This window comes from Montipora capricornis, chromosome 4, assembly GCF_036669925.1.
Source record: "Montipora capricornis isolate CH-2021 chromosome 4, ASM3666992v2, whole genome shotgun sequence".
Lineage (NCBI taxonomy): Eukaryota > Metazoa > Cnidaria > Anthozoa > Scleractinia > Acroporidae > Montipora > Montipora capricornis.
In genome coordinates this window covers 16601777-16629276 of record NC_090886.1, presented here as the reverse complement: position 1 = coordinate 16629276, position 27500 = coordinate 16601777, and the positions used below count along the sequence as shown (strand labels likewise).

The 27500-nt window shown below is 40.6% G+C and overlaps 2 protein-coding genes and 1 long non-coding RNA gene across 3 annotated transcripts in view; 1 reads left to right on the top strand and 2 right to left on the bottom strand.

Annotated features, from left to right (window-relative positions):
* Positions 1–1680, bottom strand: part of LOC138045685 (exportin-2-like) — a 52612-nt gene extending 50932 nt beyond the window's left edge. The window contains exons 1-2 of the mRNA XM_068892271.1: positions 1446–1680; positions 63–208 (exon numbers count right to left, since the gene is read on the bottom strand). Of these exons, the coding sequence (XP_068748372.1) occupies positions 63–208; positions 1446–1524 (225 nt within the window). The 5' untranslated portion in view covers positions 1525–1680. The remainder of the gene's footprint in view (positions 1–62; positions 209–1445) is intronic.
* Positions 1681–8538: 6858 nt separating this feature from the next.
* On the bottom strand, positions 8539–13983 carry LOC138045682 (uncharacterized). The gene is made up of 2 exons (XR_011131644.1): positions 13858–13983; positions 8539–8618 (listed from the first exon to the last, which is right to left on the bottom strand). It is a non-coding gene; the product is annotated as an uncharacterized lncRNA (long non-coding RNA).
* Positions 13984–25331: 11348 nt separating this feature from the next.
* The window catches only part of LOC138046172 (uncharacterized), a 7394-nt gene continuing 5225 nt past the window's right edge, over positions 25332–27500 (top strand). Inside the window, exon 1 of the mRNA XM_068892846.1 lies at positions 25332–25481. Within this exon, the coding sequence (XP_068748947.1) occupies positions 25332–25481 (150 nt within the window). The remainder of the gene's footprint in view (positions 25482–27500) is intronic.

Below are 27500 nucleotides of genomic sequence, written 5' to 3'. Positions count from 1 at the left end.
GTGAAAGTGAAAACGATCTATTGTGGACACTCAATAATTGAAGTTAATGATTGTTTTCTTACAATTCTCCAGTTACGTTTCACACTGTTCTTGAATGCAATTGCAGCAGCAACCCTGATGACTGCATCTGAGGAAGCACCATCCACAATCCCCAGCAGAAGAACATTGTAGCCCTCCTTCCGCTCATTTGATTCAAGAAACTTCTCAGCTTGAAAGGAACGGTGGGAAAATATGTCATTATACTGGATAATCCCTCAACGGGTTAGCATGATAAGGTTCAAGACATACAAGAAAAAACAACTTAAAATTATTAAAAAGGAGAAAATCATAATGAGATGCAGTCAACCAGCAATTATTTCTTTTAAATTAGTACTCTCAACTTTAAAAACTATTCGATTAGTTTAACAGGGTTGCCATAATAATATGTAGCATTTTTAATTTCATGGCCGTAGTCGATTTCCTTTTAAATTTTCTCTGGAATTAAAGTCCTCTTCTATTTCTTTCTTCATCTTTTCCACCTTATCTGATGCCGTTGAAACCTCACTAAACGCTGGTAGCATTTAACTCCACAAAAACAGGTCACTGCTCTCCGAGCAGTTAAGACACACATCCACACCGAGCGCAGATCAAATGATTTCAGTGAGATCTACAGAACTTCTCCCAAAAATCTTTATCTTGTCATTTGCTGAGGCTGCTGAAGAACAAGTGAAACGCCTTGAGCGACCGTCCATCAATTTCTTTGGAGTTTCACATGGTTGAAATCTCTGAAGATACAGGCAAAACTAACAGGTTGTCATTTTTCAAATCAAAAGGCGAGCCGCGATTGGTGCAACCCCTCATTATCACATGCATTCGCCACGCAAGAAAGCAGCCATTGTTTGTGTGGGGAGGAGCGTTGCGTGACCACACAAAGAACGGCTGTGTAGGAGACTAGGCAGATGGGAGAATAATATCATTCTAAGTAAAGATTGCTTTCGAAGGGGGTGGGGGGGACCCTACCCCCTCCAAAAACATAAACTTTCAGTCATTTGAACTTTGAGAGGTTACACATAAACCAATCTTGACATAGATCCTTTAAATAAATAGCAAACAAGTCAGATCATCTAAGTCAAGATAATTAGAAGATGACTTTAAATTTATGGCACTCCGATTGCATTCACAAGATCACCAAAGGTAAGTAAAATGCTTTTAGAAACCGAGAGCGTACAAATTGCACTTCGTTTTCATGACAGCTAGCTTTTCAAAAGTTCTCTTCGTTTTGAAAATTGAATGCAAGCAAGCAAACTGTAGCATTATCCTTGTTAATTGGTATCACTAAAAATCTCCGTGAAAGTAAACAACATCAATATGTTCAAAAAAGATAGCGAAAGCTTCAAATTAAGCACCACTGTCCAGCGAGAGAAGAACTTGTACATGTACGTACAAGGCAATGATCAAAAAGGTACCTTGCTTGCGGACGGTTGCCTCCGATGATAAAGTATTTTTCAAGATGACTCCCAAGCCATTCGCATCCAAGTCCGACATCTTGAAGAATCTCAGAGGCAGGGCAAATCGTACTGTTCACGATTCAATTATGGTCAAATTAAAATAAATGACTTTGTAGAAAACACATCGTTTCACCAGCAATATCCACGGGTTTTCAAATCTGCTCGAAATGCGCCATTCCATGTGCGCATGTCACATGGTCTGCTCGTTTTCTTCCAGTCTATCTAGGTCAATGTTGTGCAGTGTAAGTAAATACTTCGTGCCAGTATGCCATATAGTCGCCCAACATAAGTAGTCTAAATGCCCTACTTCGTATCGTTACCATTACCCTGGCACTCAACAACTGTCCCAACCACTTATCACCTGTCCCTACCACTGATCAACCGTCCCTAGCACTAATCACCTGTCCTAAGCACTGATCATCTGTCCCTAGCACAATACAATACAATACAATACATACTTAACTGACCGCTCCCCATAGGGGCTTTTCAGGGCCAATGAAACACAATCAACGAAACAACAGAACACAACAACTACAACTGTTAAGAATCCCAACTGGCCGGAGGCAAACCAGTTGGCTATTTACAAGTGCAGCCTGGAAGTTGAACCAGGGACAACCAGGAACAAATTCAACGAGTGGTCAGAGCAGGTCTTGAACCCGGGATCTCCGGATCTCAAGGCAAGCGCCCTAACCACTGGGCCACACCGATCAACTATCCCTAGCACGGATCAAATGTCCCTAGCAAAGATCAGCCGTCCCTAACAATGATCAACTGTCCCTACCACTTATCACCTGTCCCTACCACTGATCAACTGTCCCAAGCACTGATCACCTGTGCTAAGCACTGATCCACTATCCCTAGCACTGATCACTGTGAGTTGGTCGGTGCTAGGGACAGATGATCAGGTGATTAGTCCTAGGGACGGTTGATCAGTGGTAGGGACAGGTGATAAGTAGTTGGGACAGTTGATCAGTGCCACGGTAATGGTAATGATATGTAGTAGGGCATTGACGACCATATGTTGGGCGACTATGTGGCATACTGGCACGAAGTATATCCCGTCCGTGACACTGTGCATCATCGGCCAACGGAGGTTGGGACGGGACCAGAAATCCGATTCTCGTCCCGTCCCGTCCCGACTGCCCATGCGTCTCCGAGGATGTATAAAGTAGTGAAAACACTGCGAACACGGGAATTTTGGTTTTATCAAACCCGTTAATGAACGTAAATTAAACCCCCGTGAGAAAGACTTTCAAGCTAACATTTCGAACGTTTAATAGGCCTTCGTCAGGTCGCTTTTCAATAAATGATATCATCCGAAACATATTCATTACATCGTCCTTAAATATTTTATGTAGAATTTCCACCCTCATCTCCAGTAGAAAGAGGAAGGAAGACGCGTCCATTCGTCTTTGGGTGAGGATGGGGGGGGGGGGGGGTGGGGATGGGAAGTTGAGGCTGTGGAAAACTGATATTTTGAAACTTATTTAGCTGATTCATCACATGATTGCCGCGAGGAAATTCCAATGACATTCGTCGTCCCTTAAATTGCACACATTTTTCTCCAACTTTCACTGACACGACATACAGGAAGGAAAAAATAAAGCTAACTTGAAGAAACATTTCTTAAGGAAAGAGGACAGCAACGAAACGCCTGACAACAAAAAGTTCCTCTGCATCTGTTGTTGAGCATTTGGTACATCCATTTGCGCATACAGCTGTTTCGAGAAAGGTTGTCCAAAAGAAGCATAAAAGCGTTTGCGACAATGCCGAAAGGCAGTGTGGTAAACTGTCAGTTTGATTTAAGGAAAACATGACGGAAATGCTATCGAAAACGTCACCTAGAAATACATGCTCACGCTATGTTACTGACATGATTCTAACGACTTTAACCTTACTTAATTTATGACGTTTCGCAGAGAAAGTCGGAGAAATGTACCAAAAATAGTGGCGCACGTGCAGAGCCATCGTTTTTGCAAATTAACCCTTTTCTTTTTGGACGTGTTTTGGTAGCGTGACACAGAGAGAGAGCTTCAACATAAGCCTGTGCGTACTGCCACTCCATCAACGCTCTATCCTAAGAACTCTTTCATCCAAATAGCTCGGCACCGTAGGTCTTCACTGGACGGTCGTGGCATCCTCGAATACAAGTTGAATTTGTTTTATTTAATATCTCCCATACTACCTTTCGGCATTGTCGCGAACGCTCTCACGCTTCTTTTGGACAACCTTTCCCGAAACAGCTGTAATTGCGGGTAATTCAGGTGGTGTTTTCAGAGCCGGCACAACGTAGGTGTAAAATTCCCCTACCTAAGTCCAAATCTATGCTCTGAGATGACCTTGTCCAGTTACTTGGCATTGCTTTCTATGCTCGAGTTCACTAAGTGCGCATCTGCCCAGCCTCCACTGAATCAGATTGCGGTTCAGAAAACACTTGGTACAACTATGATACCGACGAGTAAAAACTGTGTTACAGTTTGGGTCGAGTCAATCTTGTTCCCAGGGCTTTGTATCTCCCCACTCCAGTAGGTGGAAATGAGGTTGGGATTGAGTTTGGTAGGAACCAATGTCACCGCGCACCGCTGGCTCAGTTGGTTGAGCCTTTTCCCGCTGTCATGCGCCCTCCCGCTGTCATGCGGGAGGGCGCGGGTTCAAACCCCGGCCGGATCAACACTCAGGATCTTAAAATAACTGAGGAGAAAGTGCTGCCTTTGTAATTTCATCTGCAAATGGTTAGAGATGCAAGTCTTCTCGGATAAGGACTAAGGGATAAAGTCCGGTGTTGTGGCTGTCCTGTTCTCTCCAGCAGAAGTGGCCGGCTTGGCGATGCTGTCTCTAAAAAGGCTTGTGATGTATGACGCCACCTAAACACTTAGCACTTCACATTACACTCTAATCAGTTAAGTCTGTTCAAATATAAACGCCACACGGCCAACGTTTGCAAAAACGTAATCCTTCCTTGTACTTGTACATGTTAATTGCCGTGACTTTAACATCTTCAGTTCCCACGGCCTGCGTCGGTAGAGCAGCGGTGATCTAACCCGAAGGTCATGGGTTCAATTCCCACCCTGGTCAGAGTATTTCTCTGTCCTTGTGTGGGCCCATTTCCATCTGTAGAGCTAACGCTCACATGGTTCATATGGGGTAGAAACTTAGCACTTCACATTACACTCCAATTAGTAAGTCTGTTCAAATATAGGTGCCACGCGGCCAACGTTTGCAAAAACGTAATCCTTCCTTGCACCTAAGCAGAAACAGCCACAAGTCAAAAAATGTAGATGTAGTGTCCTTTTTGGAACAATGGGCACCTGTTGCATCCAATATCCAGGGTCTTTCTTCTTGGCATCCCATTGATAGAAAGGAAAGTGAGATTGTCTAGTGTGAGAAGTAAGATACATAATTTTGCATTTTAAAGTGCTACTATGATAAAAAAAATCACTTCCTTTTTCCTTTAGATTTTGAAAGCGTGTTTCCCTGACACCTGACTGGCAAAAATTTGACCTTCGAATTTTACCCAAAGGCTGTCTTCTTTGGGTGCAAGTTTAGGATTTCACGGTCCGCCATTATTCACTTTCAAGACTGACCGATTGAACCTCAGAGGGTTGGATCGAGGACAAGACGACGACAAAGACTCACTAGCTTAAAATTGCAGCATGTAAACGCAGTTTATTAGACATGCAAAACACGAGTTTCAAAGTCTGATTGCGAAACGCCTGGGCTGCATCTTAATTTAGACGCACGCACAGGCATTGCATTTTTAAACTAGTGAAGTCTTCCATGTCATCTTATCCTCGATCCAGATCAACATTTTAAAGTTAGTAACGGCGGACCATTGATAAAGAAAATTTCAGTCAAAATAAACAGGTGTATTTTTTAAATTAAGGCTTAAAATTCGGTCACTTAGTGTTCAGTTACCATAGTTTTGAAAGACAAAGAAACAGTAGAATTGATTTCTGGTCATAGTAGCAAGATAATTTTTTCAGCATAATAGAAAGATTAACAACATTTGCGATGATCTTATCCAGATAATACAATCGTCTAATCAAAACCCAAATCAGTCTTCAGGTATTGTTTACCACAATAAAATTGATAACTCAATTGTTACTAAAAACAAGACAACAAAAAACAAAGCCAGTTCCCTTGTTGGCTTCAAAATACAGTACTTAGGTAAGATTCAGACTTTTGCAAGACAAACAATCCCATTAGCAAAAAAAAATTCAAAGCTTCTTTGAATTAATTTAATGCATTTGGCAATGTAGTTTACAGATGAAGATACAAATTAATTTTAAATTACACAGAAATGTTTTTCATTTCAGGCAAAGCATCTTTGGGTTTTTTCTGTACCTGAAAGACAAAAACAATGTATATTTTTTATCCTTGGTTCCATGAAACAAATCAGTAAACTTGGATAAAGATTACTTCGAAAAGTCACCACTTACACTGTAATGTATCATGATGGATGCCCAAGCATACCTTTTAATAATAATAATAATAATAATAATAATAATAATAATAATAATAATAATAATAATAATAATAATAATAATTCAGGGCTCGAAATTAACGAAAAAATCCAGTCGCAATTTGCGACAAGATACGAAAATTTAGTCGCAATTTCACAAATTTTAGTCGCGAAATCGCCGCGTTGCGTTGTGTTGTCAGCGGTTTAGCAAAAAAATACGAGCCCGTAATACTTGTGTGTAAAGAAACCGCTGAAAATGGCGAATGATCGAAGGAATAGAGTTGTACTCGTAACATCCCGGCTAAATTACTCAACAATTACGCTATCTTGAGAGAAATTTCACAGCGAGAAACAAAATAATTTTGTCATTTATTTATTTTAGCAAAAGTAGCAGCAAAGTGGCAACTGCTAATCCTTTTGTTTCGAAAGAGCGAAGGTGACAACAAGTCGCAAAATTGCGACTTCTCCAGATATTTTAGTCGCTAAGGGAAAAATTTAGTGGCAAATGCGACTGTATTGGTCGCAATTTCGAGCCCTGTTAATAATAATAATAATTTATTAACAGATCCACTGGGTAGCTCTTCCTTGTTAAATTACATTAAATACAATTACAAAATAAATCAAATTAAGTTATTTACAAATTATACAGTAGAAACAGGATTAACGGAATCCAATTACAGTAAAACCAACTAATCGCTTTGTACTCTGTTTCTTAAGAAATTCCTTGAGAGTCTTAAAAAAGTTCTGTAATCTTTACAGTTTCTAACACTATCTGGTAGATTATTAAATAGCTTCGAAGCAGTATCTTGGAAAGTGCCGTTTTCGGTCGGGATTACTAATCTAATTGAATTGCTTCAGCGCAGTTCCTTGGGGCATTCCTGTTTTATTATTTTAAGATAATCTCGCCAAGTCGCAGCGTTATGCAAAGCTTTAAAGCATGATTTCAGGAGGTTCAGATCTCTTCTCTCATTGATTGGAAGCCATCCGATTTTAAGTATATCCCGAAAGTTCTTAACATAGTGACCCAGTACAAAACTTGTAGCAGCAAATTGAACCCGTTGCAAACGGCGAAGTAAGAATTGTGGTAGAGGGTAAAAAACCAGATCGGCATAATCTAGTTTTGACAAAATCAATGTTTCTGCTAGCTGCTTTCTGAGCTCATATTTAGCGAGATATTTCAGTTTTCTTAGTATTGATAGAGTGGCGTAGCATCCTGATAACGTGTGCTTGATGTGATCGTCCCACTTAAGGTATTCATTGATGTGACCTCCAAGCAGTTTGCAAGATTTAATACGTTCTAGTTTATAACCACTGACTGCGATGTTAGGATCGTACTCGTCAAGGTGATGTACTCTGGACATTTGCAGGGTGGAGAGGATCATAACCTTGGTTTTGTCGTTGTTAAAGGCGAGGGTACTCTCCTTAGACCAGACACTTAGTTTATTAATTGATTGGTAGATAGTGTTTCTACAGCTATTTAGGTCAGATATTTTGGCGTGATCGTAGATTTAAACCCTCTTTTAAACCCTTTTCGCCCCGAGAGAGCCCCCACTGACGAATAAAATCATCTGGCATTAGACAGAGTGAAAATCCAAAAGTTTCGCTCTTGGGAACGAAAGGGTAAATGCGGACAGTTTTTGAGTGGACATTGTTGTTCACGCACAATAATGTATAACGTTTGTGACATATTTCTAATTTTGTAGTTGCTTAGGTCTCACTTTTCTTGTATCGTGTTTTACTCAAATAATTCATTGTTTTATGAGTAACTTAATTATATGTAGTCCTCACATCATGACTCATTCCCTTCATTATCTGGAAGGCCACCTCTCACGAACAATCGCATCTCAGAGACTAAAGTAAGTTCAATATTTTCCGTTTTGTTTAGACTAAGATTTTTCATTTCAGCATTTTGTTTAAGCGTCTTTGTACAGTTAAGAATGTTTTTAAGGTAGTTTTCTGTTTATTTTATGCTCAAGTTTGAACTACATAACAATACATAACACACAAGAAATCTCAGCCACACAGCCTAAGAAATTTAATTCTATTTACTGTTTCGAATCGAGGATTGCCACAGTAAGTTCCGTAATAAACTGTAAACTGTGCATATGGAATCAGTCTCTGTTTTGCGACACTGTGGGTAACTTGGCTTATGAATATAATTCTACCTCGTCACCTACAGATGTAGAAGTTGTTACCCCTTTAAAAGGGAATATACATGTAACCGTCTGGCATTAGACATCTGGGGCCGACTGCTCAAGGCCTGGTTAGTACTAACTACTGGTTAAGAGGTATCAAAACCTATAGGTTTTCCATGGTATTTAACACTGGTTAGCGCTAACGGTAAACCATGCTTCCAGCAACCTGAGCCTGGAGTAAAGTCCATAAGTGTTACTCCTGGGAGAGAAAGGGTTAATCTTACAATAATATTTTAGTGACGGCTTTGCTCAGGATTAACAGAGAGATCAGTAGAACAGCATAATAAACATGGTTACAGATAGTAAATCAACAAAACAGCCAAATAACTTACATTCGAGTACTGATTAAGATAAATCACTCATCCTTCCTCTTGGGATTGTTGACTGCTACAAAGTGGTACAAGACCACAAGAAGAAATAGCGACACCCCAAGGATGTTTGCAAATGCTGCAAGCTGAACATCAGTGATCATGTCTGAAATATAAAAATACATCAATTTATAATAAACAAAAACTAGATCATCTGGCAAATATATGAAACCCTCAATGAAATTCAACCATCCTACCCCAGTGCCACCCACAGACTGGGCTTTCATCGATATTCAATAGGCCATTTCTGAGTTCATGTCTGCCTCCTCTTCAAAGCAAGTCTAAGTGGAAAGTTTTTGTGTTGGTAATTAGTTCTACTTTACATATGAATGAAAACTAATTTTCATTAAAAAGAAAATTCGCACTTAGACTCGCTTTGAAGAGAAGGCAGACATGAACTCGAAGATGGCCTATAAAGCTCCATCACAAAAGCAAAAACGTTTTTTTTTTCTGTTTAGTTCTTCATTGTTGATTGAAAAGTGTTGAAGTTTTCTTTCCTGTGGTTGATCCAGTTTCATGACCTGTAATTTGCATAACACCCAATTTTTTCTGCATCCAAGTGGATCCTTCTTCAGATATTAAGTGGGTCTTACTGGGAAATGTGTGCCTTCTAGGATGCAATGATACATCTCTGATCCACAGCTCAAGAATGCCTCTTTTTAAGGTCCCATTGATCTCTTTGTCTCTTTTTTGAAAGTGATTCAGGTATTTAATGATAATGATAATGATAATGATAATGATAATGATAATAATAATAATAATAATAATAATAATAATAACAACAACAACAATAATAATAATGAATTTATATAGTGCTCATTTCCAGAGCTCAATGTCGCTTTACAATACTTGTACCGGTAAATAAAAATTAAAACCACTTCTACTTAAAATTACAATACTATTGTACAAACTAAACCCTAATTAAAAGCCTCTTTGAACAGCAAAGTCTTAATCTTATTCTTAAAAACTATGAGCAATGAAACATATCTTAGATTGGCTGGGAGTGAATTCCAAAATTTGGGAGTGGCAACGTTGAAAGCCCTATCACCAGCGGATTTTATTAGGAAGATCTTAGATTCGTATTGGGTTGATAGGGTTGAAGAAGATCAGCCACGTACTTTGGTGCCATGCTGTTCAATACTTTATATGTAATAAATAGAATTTTGTATGTAATCCGTTGCCTAATAGGTAGCCAGTGCAGTCGACGTAAAACTGGTGTCATATGTTCAGCACTTTTAGTCCTTGACATGAGTCAAGCTGCGCAGTTTTGTACATATCGCAGCTATCAAGAAGCGATTGCAGTAGTCCATAAAGCAGAGCATTACAGTAGTACAGTAGCTTGGATGTAATAAATGCATACATGTACAGGTATCTCGACTTAATCTTGAGAAAGATAATTCTTAGGTATATTTCGAAGGTGATAGAAGGATGTTTCACAGGTATCAGTAACATGATTCTCTAGATTCATTCATCTCTCGAATGTTACCCCTATGGTTCTCTGCATAATTGGAGACTTCAATGTACTCGCCAGCCACATGGATTCCATTGATTGGCAGAGCAGGTTTGTGTTTTGCACCAATTACCAGAAGTTCTGTTTTATCCCTGTTAATCTTTGGCATAATTTGCCAGCATCCATGCATCAACGTCATTTCAGCAGGATTCAGTGGCTTTGACTGAGGCTGGTGGATCATGAATCTCAAAGCAGCAGTATAGCTGAGTATCATCAGAATAGAAATGATATGATAATCCCATGGCTTCTGATGAGGTCACCAAAGGGGGTCCTGTACATCAGGTATAGTAATGGCCCCAAAACAGCCCCTTGGGGTACGCCACACTTCAAGTCTTTACTACAATATCTAGTCTCCTTCACGTTGATTACTTGTTTTCGATTGTCAAGGTACAACTTGAACCACTGCAGAGCTTTGCCAAGAATACTAAATCTTGAAGAAGTCTATTCCCCAGAATCTCATGGTCTCCTGTGTCAAACGCTGCCGATAGACTGAGGAGCAGGAGAATAACATTTATTTCATAGGTACTGAGATTTATCCACGAAAATCACAGTGAATAAAAGTCGTACTGATTCTAAATGTGGCCAATCAGGAACACGAACGACAAAAAAATTTACTGCAAAGAAATGTTGTTCGTCCAATCAGCAACGCGAAAGACGAAATTTCACTAGTGATGAATGAATGTATCGAATGGAACGTCATCCGACAGCCATTGCACAAAAACCACATGCTTTGAAAGATAGCCGAGGGAAGGTTTGCTTCTGTTTGCTCAGTTGAGGAATTTATTTTAGATCAAGAAAACAGAAAATACCGCTCAAAAAATTGAACGAGATGTTCGATTGCTTAAACGACTTTTGAAAACAAAAGTTGAAGACAGGAAAATGGAAGTTATTCCAGCGGTTGAGCTGAATGAACACTGAATACATTGTACATCAACCAATTTATCATCGTCCGCAATAAAGACAGCAATGAATACAAGCTGACTTTCCTTCAAAGTTTAGTGGCTAGCTTGGAACAACTGAAGAAAAAGGGCAATTCCGCAAGGATAACAAACGACCTGGTATTTTAGAAAACCAGAGAGGTTCTTTAGTCCAAACAAAAACAACTAAAGAAGCAAGGAAAGGGAAATAAACCCAAAGCACCGGTAGCTTTGACAACCAACGAATTAAAAACGCTCTTCACTTTGGACCACTTTGGAATATCTGAAACACAGTAAGTGTTGTAAATTTTATTAAATAAATTGTCAGTTGGGCGATTTTAAACCATTGTTTATTGCTTTCATCGCCCCACTGCAATTGTGCAAAATAAATTTGTCTATCAAACACTACCACGTAAAAAACCTCAGTTCTTATGAAATAAACACATTAAAGCATGGAAAATGCTTTGCACGATTTTTATTCACGAGTTGAGTTTTCTGATACGAAACACCAAGTGAATAAAAATCGTACCAAGCATTTTCCATGAAATAATCTCTCTATCTTTTATCGTTAATTCAAGAGACAGTGTCATTGTGAACTTTAATAAGGGCAGTTTCAGTGCTGTGAAAGGTCTGTAGGCTGACTGCAAGCTCTCATCTAGATGATTTTCCTTGAGACACATGCAGTTTGTCAAGGTTGACAGGAGATTGCTTTTGTAGTGTCTTACAGATTACATACATGCATACTTTATTTAAGGTATCATAAACAAAAACACAAATAATAATACCCTAAAAAGGAAGTTTAAGAGGTTAACCCTATGTGAATAAACTTCCAGATAAATTTTAAGATAGAGATAGGTCTAAGGTTGGCATTTATGTAGACCTTGTGATCAAGGGAGGTGTTACCATAGCTTCCTTGAGCTGAGATGGTACAGTTGCATGGTTGACTGACATATTGATCATCTTGGTTAGTGAAGGCAGCAAAATGTCCAAGCAGTGTTTCATTATTAATGCTGGACTATATCAAACCTTTCACTTGGTTTTCGTTCATAGTTTCAAAATCGAAAGGTATACTTGGAAAGTGGTAGCGCCTCTCAACTAGTAACTCGAAGGTTGTAGATTTGACTACCATAAAGGAGCACTTGGATTTTTTCTCAAAAAAAAAGCACATTTCTTCATCAATAATTTACCAGGGTTAATATTTCATCTTCTCCTTCACTATAATTGCAACAGTATTATATTTTAATGTTCTTCATTAATCAAAGAAAAGGACAAACCAATAGTCCAGAAGACTGTAACCTACTTTTATCAATCAACCTTTTGGACTCCTCGAGTTTGTCATCATGTACTGTTTTATGCTCTCATACCAGTACATGCCCTTCAAAAAAACCTCAGAAACTATGACATAAAAAGAAAATTCAACTAAAGCACAGCCCACAGTCCCCAACACAGGTAATCATCATGGGTGATTTCTAAAGTCGGGACTGCACATTTTGAAATGGTTATCATCCAATTTGTCTTAGCATAGTGTTTGCGTGGAACAGCAATCAGCTGGCTGTCGATCATAAAAGCACGAAAATTTGATGGTTAACTGTGGATGGCATGCACAAGCAAGAGATAAACTAGAATTAAATTTGTTTCTTTGATATTTAGCAAAACAAATTTCAGCTCGACATTTGCCATTTTGGCAAACGTAATGCTCAATCCCCCAGCTCACAGACTAATGACTTTTGTTTGTTTGTCATTTATTTGCTTGAGCAGATTGAAATTTTGGCAGCTATTCAGCTGATGTGGACCTGTTAAATCCACCCACCTATACACTCACAAAGGACAGCCAGCCCCACAGGGAACTTATGAACATGGAAGATATTTGATAGTCCTTTACCGAGAATACCTAAAAGTCGAACCATTTGCTGGTGTAATCACAAAGGCAGCACTTTCTCCTCAGTTATTTAAAGACCAATGATTAGGTTTTAGCACTGATTTTATGCACCTATCAATGTTAAACCACTGAGGGGGGGGAGGGGGGGGAGGCCGGGCATAGGAGGGGGATTCGACGTTACAAGCCTGCCCGCGGTAGAGACTTTCGATCATTCATTGAGTTCCGTGGGGTCTGGACTTTGACTTTTACTGTTAGAAGAGGGGTCCACTGACGCCATCTTGAATGACCATGAAAGACTGAAAAATAGTACCGCCATTTTGGAATTACCCAGAAGTCACTAGAAGCAAACCGATTCTCTGCGATTCCCTAAACGCCATGAGTGAAAGCTTCTCTATATTTTGTTAGTAAGACAAAGGTCATCGAATCTTTTTAACAAGGTTGAGATGTAATCCAATAGAAAAGCTTTTGTTTCCGTTGTGTTCTGGTGCATATTTTTTGCATATGTTTTAATATTCATGAGTTTTCTTTGTGCAACTTGTGTATGCTTGGTTGAATTCATAAGCATAATAAATGTATTTAATTAGATTTACTATTTAGGTTCTTGTTCAGTATGGTGAGAGCTGTAAAGCTCTGGTAGTTGGTGAGAGTTTTATCAATACTGTGAAAACAGAATTCAAAAATTGATATTGACGACGAAATCTTGGTTCAGCAATTCGAAGACTTATAGCAGGAGTTCGTGGATGTTGACGCTCTGGAACACGTGGCAGATCGTTCTGAGCTCCGGGTGCCCCTGGGGTGAGGAATTTGCACTTTTTCTACCCAGGATGACTTCCCTGGGGCCGGGCATTTGAACAGAAAAACTGATCTGAGTTCAAATCCCCCGCCTATGCCCGGCCTTCCCCCAGCAGCTTAACATTGATAGCTTAGTGATGAAAAATATGGTTGCGTGGTTAGCAATCATATAAGGGCTGTCAGAATACTGTGCGGCGGGTCGACCACAATTCACTATCAAGGATCAATTATTTGCACGATAACTTACTTCTTTTAGGGTTATATTCGGAGCTTTCAAGTTCGTCTTTGAGCACAGAATTGACCGATGGTAGACTGTTGTCTTTGTTCCTCACAACTCACAAGCACTCCAGAGGGATTGGGTCGAGGAGGCGCAAGGATATGTGGGAAATAGTGTCGCCTTTCGGAATCACCATATTTGTTTTTTCCGAAAACACGATGATGACGTCATTCCCGTGATCGGAATGGTTGTGACAAGAACACTGTGTCCCAGATTTTTGCGACCGTCGGCGATCATTTCCGACATATGAATACTCAAAATCGTACTATGTCGGCTATGGCTTTAGCTCGTTACCAATCCTCTACATTGCAAGTTTTCAGTTTTTGGCACACTTTCCAACATAATCTGGGACAAGCGTTTGGCGATTTTCCGATACTCGGGAAAACCTGGGACAAAAAGTCCCCGATCGTCAATTCCGATCGTTTCCCGAGATAAATGCTAAACCTCGTTCCCAGGATCCTCTCTCTTCCTTTAGGAAAAATGGCGGCCTCTTCATCAAGACTTCGTCAAATTTTGATGCAAATTTTAACCCTAAACAAGACAGCAAAAAGCTTTGACCGCGTAGCTAAGGAGGTAAACACGAAAAAAATCCTTTCTCTGTGTATCTGTTTTTTTTCCGTCCGAAATTTACAATTTAAAATGACCGGCAGCAATTTTAGCTTATTGTTTTGAAATTTAGTGAACGATCGACAGGTTAGGAATTTGTCTGATGCAGAAAAGGTAAAGAAAGAAACACAGCAGATACATGACCCCAACTCAGTTCTCCAGTTCTCTCGAATCGGAGGGAGATAGTCGAACACGTAGCTTTCAAATTCTTGGCATTTTTTATTGATATTGGTAAATACTTACAGTGCGCGTGCGTGTCAATAATTAAGAAAAAGTATGTCGGCATGTGCAGACATGGGAAAGGATTTTAATTACTCCATAACCGGCAGTCTCAAAATGTTTCCAATTAAGCTGATTTCGAGTAAATCTCTTCACATTTGCATAGTTATTAATGCTAGAAGTTGCTGTTTAGCTTGTTTGGTCAAACAACAGGAGTAAAGGGTGGCACAGTCGGTTAGTGCGCGGCCTTGGTGCAAGAGATCCCGAGTTCGATCCCCGGATCTCGCATCCATGTTTCGACTTCTTTCCTTTCAGTGTAGCCTAAGTAGCTTTAAATACCCTTAAAACGGAGCACTGATGGAAAGAGGGGGGCAAAATGAGGGCACCGTTGGCTTCCTGGGAGAATACCTTTACCTTTACCTTTAAACTACAGAATGCAAGGCCACTTTAAATGATAACAATAGTGCCTTTTTCTTGATGCTCCATTCGTCAAAGTTTCGGACCAATTTGTATGTGGTGGCCATGAAGGGGCGGGGGCTGAATTCTGTTAGAGGAGCCCAGGGGCATTGGGATTTTCGCTTTTGCGGTTTAAGCCATTTTTTGGATCTGCTTTTGTAGCAAAAAACATCAGTTTTTCGTTTTTTATGTTTGTTGCAGTTTCTGTGATTCGCAGTCGGTTTTCGGTTTTCCGCAAAAACAAAATGTGATTTCAGATTTGCTATTCGATGCAGTTTTTTGTTTTCCCAGTTTCTCTTGGGAAAATATGCGCCTCAACAACCTCAACCACAACCACATGCTCGACTTCTCGGAATGTGTGACAGTCATGACAAACCACAAAAAGTGGTCGCACGTCATAACACCAAAAGGATTTTGACATGGCATTGGGGAACACCAAGGTCAGGTCAAGGGGGTTCAATAATTGCCTGTCCTTTTAAAATGTAAGTTGCAGTTTATGTATTAATTGCTACACTAACTGTCACAGTTAGTTTCTATGGGAGACCAAATATGTAAAAAACTCGTAGAGCCCGTTAGTTTCAATAACATCTTGATCGTGTAAAGCCAGGTTACAATCAATTAATATCCAGATCACAAATGACTGATTGTTGCAACCTTTCAATCAAATCTCCCCATACACATCCAGGACATTTTCAAAACTGTAATCCGAGATTTTAGTTTCATTTCCAAGTTGCTACGCAACATCTCCTTTCCCCCAAAGTCCTCTATTGCGTTTCAATAGAGGCAGATCTAGAGGATTAAAATAGAAGATACTATGCAGGTCTCATGACCATAGCATCCACGAACACTGGGATACAATTTTGTTTGTATTCGTCACGTGACACAGATGAATGTAAATGCTCTATTTATATTTCATTTAGCTATCAAGCTAGTTCACAGGCACCACACATTTAATAATCTGAAATAAACACGATTAAGAACCCCAATTGGCAGGAGGCAACCAGTTGGCTTTTTACAAAGCGTGGAAGAGTTGAATCCACGACAACAGGAAACAAATCCACGCCAGAGGTTACAACAGGATTTGAACCCTGGGCAACCACATGCAAACCTAGCAACCTAACCACTGGACCACGATGCCTCCCTAAGGTTCTGAATGATAATGAATCTGATGAGTTGGGGTTTATTTTGGGTTTTGATGATTTTTCTTGCGGTTTTCGGTTTTGATCGAATTTTCTTTCAGTTTTGCGGTTTTCAATTACTTTTGTTTGGTTTTGTGGTTTCAAATACACCCCAATGGCCCCCTCCTGTAGTTGCTCTGCTTGTTTATTTACCAATTATTTATATATCATAGTATTATTACCGGTATATGTGCATACTTGTAAATAGTTTTTTGAGTCTAGTGTTGGGAGGGTTTGTATGGAGTGCTGGTCATGTAGTATTTAAAAGATTCTGTCCAGTTACTGTACATTCAGGCACAGCATTTTAATAAATTGGGTGAACAAAGCATGCTGGTCATTTAGAGATTTGGAAACCTTGGTCAGCTGCCAGTCATCTTACACACACACTTTTTTTATGTTGACCCGCAGATAGCAGATTTGTTTTTCAAGGCAGGTCAATCATCAACATACTTTAGTTACATCATTAAGTAAAGAAACTAAAAACTGAAGAGTTCGACATTGTTAAATTATAAGGAGAAGCATAAGTGGTAAATACATCAATAGTTACATAGTGTGCCAATGAAATATAGTGTAGCAGATTAGATACCAGAGTAATTGGATCGATTTGTTTTAATTGTCTTTGAGTTTGGAGGTAATATTTTCAACATCAAGATAAGAATGTTCATTACTCTGGATGTGAAATAAAAACTTTTTCATTACATTTTGTTTTTTTAAAGGAATTTTTTGATAATGTTTTAAATTCATTCGGTATGTTATTCCAAATTTTGACACCAACATGTGAAATAGCCTTTATTATAAGTTAAGTCTAGAGTACTTTATAGTAAAGAGCTGTGACTTGGATGATCAGGGATTGTAGGTAGAATGTGTGATGTTTTAGTAAATTATAGTTTCACAATCTTAATTGGGGCACTCTGTGCACGTGAAACATTAATTTGCTTATGGTTTCATAATATAGGAACGTAACAGGCAGAGTTTTTGCTTTGACAAATAAAGGAATGACATGTTCTCTTCGATAGGTAAAATAGATCATGTGCAGCGCTCGCTTTTGAAGGTTGAACCAAGAGTTTGTTTAAATAAGCATTGGGCGCATTGCCCTAGGCCACCAGTTTGTTTGTTTTTGCTACAAAATCAACTTTGTGGTAATCCCTGTACTGAATACCTGTACTTTGGGTGCCAAGGAATTTTTTCCATGGTTTGAGAGATTGCTGCATAATTAGATTTTGAAGCCAACAGTGAAAACATATTTTCTGTTTCCATTACCATTTGCTTCGAAATAGGTCTTTAGAGCGGCTAATTGCTAGCATGGGCAATACACTACATCTCAATGTGCCATGCCAGCTTGTACAGCTGTAATTTTTTTACTGATAATTATATAATTATTATAATAATTAAAAACTAGATCATTGGATTATAAATGCAGACTAGAGTATTGATTGGCTTAGCCATTATGGTATATTAGCTATAGTGGGTTCTCAATATAACACATAACACCTGTCACAGGTGTCAGTAGTAAGTGTTGTGGCTGTGAAAGCCCCTTGATCAGTAAATAAGTTAGTCAATCAACATTGCAACAAAAAGAACAACTTTTGAAGCGAATAGATGTGTAAAGTATTTAATGTTAGTTGCTTTTGCAATTTTTCTTGTCGTGCAGCCTGTCTATCATGGCCTACAGAACGGCTGAACAATCACTGTATCACAACGAAATAACTTGTGACTAAGTCCAGGAACTGTACTGGTCTTACTTCACTTGTAGTGTATGTGAAGTACTGGTAAGCTTTATACTTCGATACTATGTTCTTTTTTTCAAATGAAAATAAGAAAATTAAAATCCACCATCACAACAATAATTGAAAGATAACCTTAATAGTTTTTAAAATGGGTGCTTAGATTTAAATATTGTTGATATGTATCTTTAGGCTTAATTAAGTGTTATTGGAGGTGACTGCTTACCCGTAGACCTACAGTAAATACAGTAGTTAGGAATTTCGCATTGTGTAATTTTCACAAGATATCCAGAGTTCAATCACCATGCCAACAACCAATCACGGGCCAGTGCAATTCCTGGATTTAGCTGAAAATACGAAAAACATAGCTGCCACATTGGATTAGAAACATTTTAGCCCAGTCCACACTCATATGTCATGTTCCAAACATGACAGCAAACTCTGCAAAGCAAAAGGCTTACCAACCAGGGTCCTTTGCTTTTTCTTTGGAAAAAGTAAGAGAATATTACGCTAGAATGAAGGAAAAGGTATTACCAAGCTTCCTGATAAAAATTAAAAAAATTCCAGGGGAGCATGCCCTTTGGGCCCAAGCTACAGTCTATATACTTCATTGTTCCATTTGAAAATATCACAGAAACAGCTGTTCAAGATTCTATTGAGATCCCTGTATGCATCAGTTCTTTGTTTTTACAAAGTAAAGTAGGAAAGCTTTATCCATAATTTGTGGGTGTTTTAAATAGTCTAAAACAATAGTATTATTCCACTCATACTTGTTGGATATGAAGTGATTATAGCCAACTCGGGGCTATGCACGTTGATTACCTGTCATCTCCTATCCAACGAGCGCTTATGGAATAATATTGTTAAATATACTATGTCTTATGTATTATATACCTATTGTTTACAATCATTTTTAAAGGAAACCTCTATTCCTACTAAGACATAACTTTAAACCAGAAAAACAAACATCACAAGATTTCGAATCTGTTATTTACACTTCATGTCTTACGTTTGCGTTATTGGTATTATGCAAGCTCTTTGTTTCAGAATACCCGTAATGTGGCAACTTTCACATCTCACAATAATTGCCATTCAAGATGGTAGCATCCAGGAAATTTGAAGAGCAAAAGAAGCAATATTTTAATTAATTTTTCCATGGAAAAAACCTTTTTCTTGAAACCTTGTGAGCAAATTTGTTTTAAGCTTACATTTATCTATTGATTGAAAGAGTAGAGGTTCCCTTCAACACAAACTTTAATAATAATCTCTAGACTGGAATAAAATATTTCACAAACTTATAATAAATTAAGGTAAACAATGTTCTGCACAGCTATGAAAGGTCTATTAAGTAAGGATTTAATATGTTATTTTTTTCATAAAGGACCCAGAGTTTTTGTATTGCAACTTTATGTTGTTATTAGTATTTTCTTAACCATTGCACAATCCAGTTTGTATCATACTTTGGGTTCACCAAAGGTACTTTGACAAACAAATGAGTCAGAAAAGATGGTCATGATTCTGCTGATGTCAAAACATCGGATTATCGCAAAAACCAATATTAGCTTGAAACTGACCAAGTATTTGCTTGACATACGAGTGTTCTTTACTAGTACTGTGGAAAGAAATCCCCCTCTAGATTTCACGTAGAGGATTTCAGCAAAAACCTTGGATTGCTTTATTCTTTACAGGCTGAGCTTCTGTCATGTGAGGAAGGCAAGGCTTCATTCAAGATGAAAGTCGCAGAAGGTCATCTGAATGGTGTAGGAACCCTTCATGGAGGACTGACTGCAACTCTGATTGACAACTTAACAACAGTTGCCATCCTCACAAAGCCTCCACATCGACCTGGTGTCAGCATTGATATGAACATAAGCTACCTAAGACCTGCTAAGATAGGAGATGAGATTATAATAAATACCGAGGTTGTAATGATGGGCCGGACATTAGCCTTTACCACAGCGGAATTACTTCACCAGGATGGAAAAATAATCGCAAATGGGAGACACACCAAGTATGTGGGAGAAGGGAGACCTCCTAAAGTGGCTAAACCTAATGACGGAAATGAAAATGCAAGTATCTGAAAGTTTTGAAGGAAATGTTTACCATTCCAGGACAAGAATGGTCTAGCATGATTGTCAGCTAGTTTTAAACTCCTTTTGATATGTATCTGTAGACCTGTAAATTTAAGTTTACTCTAACACACAATTGAAGCCTTAATGTTAGGCAGTCTGTTAAGGACGTTTACCCGTCTTGTTTAATTGAAACTTAATCGAAGAGTGCTGTAAATGCCAAAAAAAAGGAAGAAATTTACAGGAAAATTAATTCTTTAACTTTAGATATATTTTTCTTATCCTGTGCAGTGATAACACACTTAAGAACACTGAAAAAATGGCCTAAGTGACTCATACGTACATCATAATGAAAGATATTAGAAATAAAGCACAATCTTTTGTATTTTTAATGTATGCTTGTGCTTGTGTATTTCAGAATTCCACACTGGCTTGTTTACTTTAAAGAGGTTTTTATAAGGAAAAAAATGTCTTGCCTTGAAAGGCAGAATTACAGAGATGCCAACCTAAGGAGATCTAAAATCTGGAGAGTTTTTCCATCCGGTCTCCCCACCCCTCCCCCTCCCCTCCTCTTCCCCCCCCCCCCCCCCTTAGACGCACCCACCCATCCCCCAGCAGCTCCTTCAGAATACAAGAATATTCTGCCGGCATTGTGAATTTGTGGGAAAACAGGGTACTTATGTCAAGAATTTTTATTGGTTAATCGGAGATCCAATCAAACAATCGGTTATAAGGCTATGATAGCTAAAGGAAGTTATTTTTTTTAGTTCTATTAACGTGTGTTTGAAACTCAGAGATGAAGAAGTGCATTAAGAAACAATGAAACGAGTTTGAAAAAATCGATTTTTTTTAAAACTTGGGGATGCAATTTGAGTCTAGAATGGAGAAACGTCTGTGAAAGGTTCAGAGTCGTTTTTATCCGGGAGATTTAATGACCCGTACGGGAGACCGGGAGATTCGTTCCGTATCCGGGAGAGTTGGCACGAATGGAATTACAAGTATTTCACTTGAAAATTTGCTTACAATGCTGAATAAAAAATCGAGGTGAAATAGTGCGGCGAGGTAAATATTCTGCCACTATTCACCGAGATTGAAAACAATAATTGTTTTAGTATATACTCACGAAGTGATCTCAACAACATTTGCAGAAGAAAATCATCAAAATCGATTTAATTCACATCTCAATTTCATGCGTGGAAAACGTGCAAGCGGCACAAAGCATGCGCGAAAGTTTTCACAGAAGCTTCAAACATGGCAAATCTAAGAGCACGTTCTTTTGGGGCTATTCCGGAATAGGAATACTCCGAATATATGATAATCGTGTTTTTTTGGGACCAATTTGGCAGATGCGTTCTTTCGGGAATTGGTATTCCGCATATTCTGTTAAAGATAAACCGGAATAAGAATAACCGAAATATTCCCAAAAGAATACACCCTAAATATAAACCTTCGTTAAAATCCTCGTCACAAACAGCAAAATGGTCATTTAACACCGTTTCAATCAGCAATCTAAATGGAAAGTCTGCTTGTTAAAATATTTTCACCGTTCGATAAAAGTTTTAAAGGTTCATTTGAAATGGAAATTGAAAGTGCAGTTCATAAAAGATCCACATGAAATAGCGGCTAGTGAGCATTGGTTTGTTGTAAAATGACCCGTCTTGTTTCCTTGCAGCCATGTAGAACATTGGAATATAAAATTTGTGCTTGACACTGACTCTTGTTAACGTTAAACGTTGATGAAAACTATTACATCAATGTCAGGTATGTATACATCCATGTTATGTGCAATTAAAGGTATTCGATGCAACGTTCTTCAAGCCACACCAAACGTCGGCCAACGCCTGGTTGAAGGCAGTTTGAGGTTCAGAGGCCTGAGCGTCCAACGTCATTGTATTGAAGAGGCTATCCGAGGAGTCGATCCAGTGGTGAGCACTTTAAGACCAACGCAGCAGATTATTCGCAGGGTATATTGTGTCCCATGCCCTAATGCTCTATGATAAGATTCTCTTAATAAGTGGTTTCCACACAAGACCTGCTAGCTTGGGGCAACCGAGTAACACCAGTGTTCGCTCTAGACTTGGTTCCGTAAGGCTGTTATAGCCGGGGAGTGGGTTGTGAGGCTGGGTTCTCACTACCTCACGAAATGCTCCCAATGGCGTGGGACTCTAAGAGCCTCTGTCAGTTAAGTCCAACTTCTGGCCTCCCCACGGCGGAACTGGCACCACGAACAGGAGAAGGGGCGAAGGCGAAGCCACTGGCACCATAAAAAACCAGTTCCCCAGGGTAGACGGGGCTCTTAGCCTGTGAAGGCAACCCATCTAGGGGAAGGTAAACCCTGATTTCAAACCTCCACTGCCTTGCGGCTATACCTGATCTCAGGAAGGCTTCAGGAGTAAACCTCGAGGACAAATCCAGAGTGGAGCCCCCAAGGCGGATGGCAGGTGCTCAGCACTTCCTTGCGGCAGCTTCTACAGTGGAACTAGCCCAAGTTGTATTGGTTCTTCCTTTCCCTTGGACCCGGCCAGTTACACTGAGAGGGGTACACTGTCATATGGGTAGCCCAGCGTCTGCTTATCTTCCCGCCCAGGCCTTAGCACAAACTGGAGAGGGCACTCCAGTGGTGTCGCAAGACATGACGAGGCAGTTTACCAGTTCTAAGCTCCGACTGATTGGCACAGGGAGCGCCAAGGGTCTCATCCGACGGTGGGAGAAGTTCTTGCAGCTTCATTGGGTGGCTACTGCCCACCTCAAGCTGGGCAGCCCCCAGCCAGTAAGGTGCCACCCCACCATTGCTTTCTTGCTCTACTGGGTGCAAGTACTTGCACCAAGAAGTCAAAAGCAAAAAACTACGAAGGCTCCAGCTCCTCGATTCGCAAGCTGGAATATTCGCACCATGTGCCCTGGTCTCTCCACTGACCTTCAGCTAATGGACGACTCCCGCAACACCGCCATAAACAACAAGGAGCTGGCACGACTCAACATTGATGCGCCTGTCTCCAGGAAACCCGGCTGGTCGACAGTGGGTTACTTTTGGAAAGAGACTGCACCTTCTTCTAGCAAGGCCTGTCCCAGGACGAGCCGAGTCAGTACAGCGTTGGTTTTGCTGTGACTCAATGATTGCCACCACAGAAACCCCCTCCGGAGGATCATCGAGAATTCTTGCCCTTCGCATGAAAACGTCGGCAGGCTTTGTGAACATCATATCCGCCTACGCCCCAACTCTGACCTCCACCCCAGAAGCCAGGGATCTATTCTACGAGGCTCTGCGGGACACACTATCCGGAATCCCAAGTTCCGAGGGCATATATTTGCTTGGCTAGACTCGTGTTGGGATGGACTGGCAAGCATGGCCTACCTGCCTAAGCCACTTCGGCATCAGCAGGATGAATGAGAACAGGCAGAGGTTGCTCGAACTCTGCTGTCACCACGGCCTCTGCATCACCAGCAGCTACTTTAAGTGTAAGGAGCTGCACAAAGTGTCTTGGAGACACCCTCTGTCCCGCCACTGGCACCAGCTAGACCTCGTCATCACTAGGAGAGCGGACACAAGAAGCTATCACAGCACTGACTGTGACACGGACCACTCACTCGTTGCAAGCAAGGTCAGGCTGAAGCCCAGAAAGATCCACCACGGCAAGACCAATGGTCGCCCCCTGCATCAACACCTGTGGCACTTCCGACCCTGTTAAGGCTCAGAGCTTCGCAGACAGCCTCCAGGAGAAACTTACTGCGCAACCAGCAACTCGGATGCCAAATGGTCTGACCTCCATGATGCCATGTACGACTCAACCATGGCTGCATTCAGCAAGAAAGAAGACAAGAATGCTGACTGGTTCGCGGTTTGCTGGGAAGAAATGCAGCCAGTCACAGAGTCCAAGAGGAAAGCGATGCTGGCTCACAGGCAGAACCTATCCCTAACCCTGTCCCCAAGCGCATGCAATGCCCTTCAAGCAGCTAGGATCAAGGCCCAGCAGACCACCCACCGCTGTGCCAACGAGTACTGGCAGAACCTATGCGCCAAAATCCAGCAGTGGACTGTGGCCACGCAAAGGGGATGTATGAGGGCATCAAAACTGCCGCCGGCCCTATGAGCATCAAAACAACCCCGCTCAAATCAAAGACTGCCGAGGTCATCACTGATCAGAGCATGCAGCTGCAGCTCTACGCAACCCAGAACATCGTCACAGACACTGCCCTCAAATCCCTGCCTGGGTTGCCAGTGATAGAGGTGCTTGACAACACGCCAGCACTGCACACACTGAGCTCAGCATAGCCATCGACAGTCTCACCTGCGGCAAGGCACCGGGGAAGGACGGTATCCTGCCATAAGTTTCGAAGCATATCGCAGGTTAAAGCATGGGAAGCAAACCATCCTGCAACCACTTCATGAGCTCCTCTGCCTGTGCTGGGAGCAAGGTCACATTCCCCAAGACAGGAGAGATGCCAACATAGTCACCCTGTACAAGAACAAGGGTGACCGTAATGATTGCAACAACTATCGCGGCATCTCTTTTCTGAGAATCGTTGGCAAAGTCTTCGCTCAGGTCACCTTGACCCACCTGGAGAGCCTTGCTTTGCAAGTCTACCCCGAGTCACAGTGTGGGTTCAGAGCCGGGAGGTCCACAGTGGACATGATGTTCTCCCTCCATCAGCTGCAGGACAAGTGTCGAGAGCAGCAGCAGCAGCCACTGTTCCTTGCCTTCGTGGACCTCACCAAAGCTTTTGACTTGGTGAGCAGAAGCAGGCTCTTCAAGATCCTCCAGAAGATTGGCTGCCCTCCTAAGCTCCTGGCGATCATCACCTCCTTTCACCAGGACATGCAGAGTACGGTCTGCTTCGATGGGGCCACCTCCAATGCCTTCCCAGTCAGCAGTGGAGTAAAGCAGGGCTGTGTCCTTGCTCCAACACTGTTCGGGATTTTCTTCTCGATGCTGCTCCAGTATGCCTTTGTAGACTGCACAGAAGGTGTCTACGTCCGGACGAGATCAGACAGCAAACTCTTCAACATCGCCAGACTCCACGCCAAAACCAAAGCTTATGTGGTGTTCATACGGGAGCTTCTGTTTGCAGACGATGCTGCTTTAACATCCCACAGCAAGGAGGGTCGCCAACATCTCGTAGACAAGCTGTCCCACGCCTACAGGAGTTTGGGCTAACGAGCAGCCTCAGGAAGACCAACATCCTGGCACAAGATGCTGAGTCCCCCCCAGTCATCACCATCGACAACACAGAGCTGGAGGTTGTGGACACCTTCACCTACTTGGGAGCCACCGTGTCAAGCTCGACTTCGCTCATTGCTGAGATCAGCTGCCGGATCACCAAAGCAGCTGCTACCAGCGAGTGTAGGGCAATGACCTGTTGAGCAAAAGGACCAAGATGTGCGTCTATGAAGCTTGTGTCCTGTCGACTCTTCTTTATGGCAGCGATTCGTGGACAAACTATGCCAGGCTCCGCTCCCTTCGGCGCCTCCTGCACATCAGGTGGCAGGACAGAAATTCCCTTAATTCCCCAGGAGATTCAAGTTGTCTTTGCGTAATATTTAGCTCTAATAGTACACGATATTGTTAAATAGCCCCCTGAGAAGACATGTGATTACTGGAAAAGTATTAAACCTAGAAAGATTGAAGAAAATAAAAGGGAATCGAAAAACATTGGCTTCTAGGCTGACATGCTGATCATTTTTAAGTTCCCTCACAACTCCTTTTCACCACAAGTTTAAGTGCGCACTCAGAGTGTCTGACAGCTTTGCTTTATGCAAAACAAATATTGATGCAAAAGTAAATAAATATTGATACACAGTTTTTAGGAAGAGCAGAAGGAAGTTTTCAGGACGGTCAATCGAGAACAAAATATGTTGCCATCAGCAACAAAATTTACGACATGAAAACAACATTAATTCTGAACCGCGAATATAAAAAGTTGCCATCAGCAAAAAACATTTTGGGAGATTTTTGGTACGTTCAAATTTGTTATTGTACTTTTGGCTGCACAAGTAAATCGCAAAATCGAAAGTGACATCGAATTCAGCGGGCGCTGTGATCAAACTACCGCGGTGTGTTTACTCGCAAAACAGTGAAGCATCTGTGTCAAATGATGGCAAGATACCCGGTTTTTGTTTTTGTTAGTTTTCTTTTTTCTTTCAAGTGTCATAAAGGTTGACAAGAAATGTGCGAATTCAACACAAAGATTACAATCGCCCAACTGTTGAGGTTGACCATTGTTTCTGCGTAGTCAAAAATTTACTCTCCAAGACGAGGTTATTTATCACCAGGTAATTCCATCGTTTTGGAAATAGCAGCTACTTTATTATTCATCAGCGTCACAATTTTCTGCTGACTTTGGGGTTCATTTTGTTGAAACTCAAGCACGCTTCCAACAGACCTGTTTATTGTCGTGACTTATGCACGCGCAGCTTACAGTGCACTACCCCAAAAATCCTCCCGTATCACATTTCAACCCACGTATGCAAATTTGTTAAGGTCATTCCCCTGTATTGCCATGCGCATCCTTAAGGCGCACGATTTATTGCGTCATTAGCGTACGCAATAAGGGCTTAGGGCTTGGGTCGTGAGAGAGATAAATCGTCATTTTCTCGTAAACAAGTATGGTGACCTATAGTTTTTCTCTCTTTTTCTGAGACTAGCAATCACCTTCTTCCAATAACAGGAATATAAACAAATTTCTATTACAGAAAAATAAATAATCAGCGGAAAAGTGAACTTATTGAACAGATATCGTGGCCTCGACATCGCTGCATGCTAGTAACAAGTTGAATCAGGGTCGACTGGAAATGTGTGTTTTCATGATGAAACATATATTTAATTATTCCTTGAAGTTGAGCAGTATACAGTATATCTATAGTTATATTTCTTGTCTTGCTTTCTCCCTATTTTTTTCTCCTCTCACAAGACATGGCATGAACGATTCAAATAACGATTCTGAAGCTCATATTTTAAGGAATTATGGGGTATTTCAAGGTGCTCCTGCTCCTAAACAAATGTGGGGACCCCTCTTTTTTATTACAAAATTTAAATTCCCTTAAGATGAACAACAAATAGGCAAAGTTTGAACGAAAATCTATTGTCAGTTCTATTTCAGTGGAATGACCTTAAGCGCGAAAATTACACATCATGATATTCACAAAGGCTGGAAATCTCACAAACACCTTTTCCAGCAAAAAATCTATTGAAACAAACAACATATTTGCTATTAGAGGCAAAAAACCCTTCCTATTTCAGTTGCGTTCGTGCAAACGAGACACACAATCCGTGTCACAAAGCATATGCAATTAAATAAATTTCTGACAGTTCACATCAAACCCTTTTCAAAAGAAACTTGACCGTAAATAATGAAACACAAAA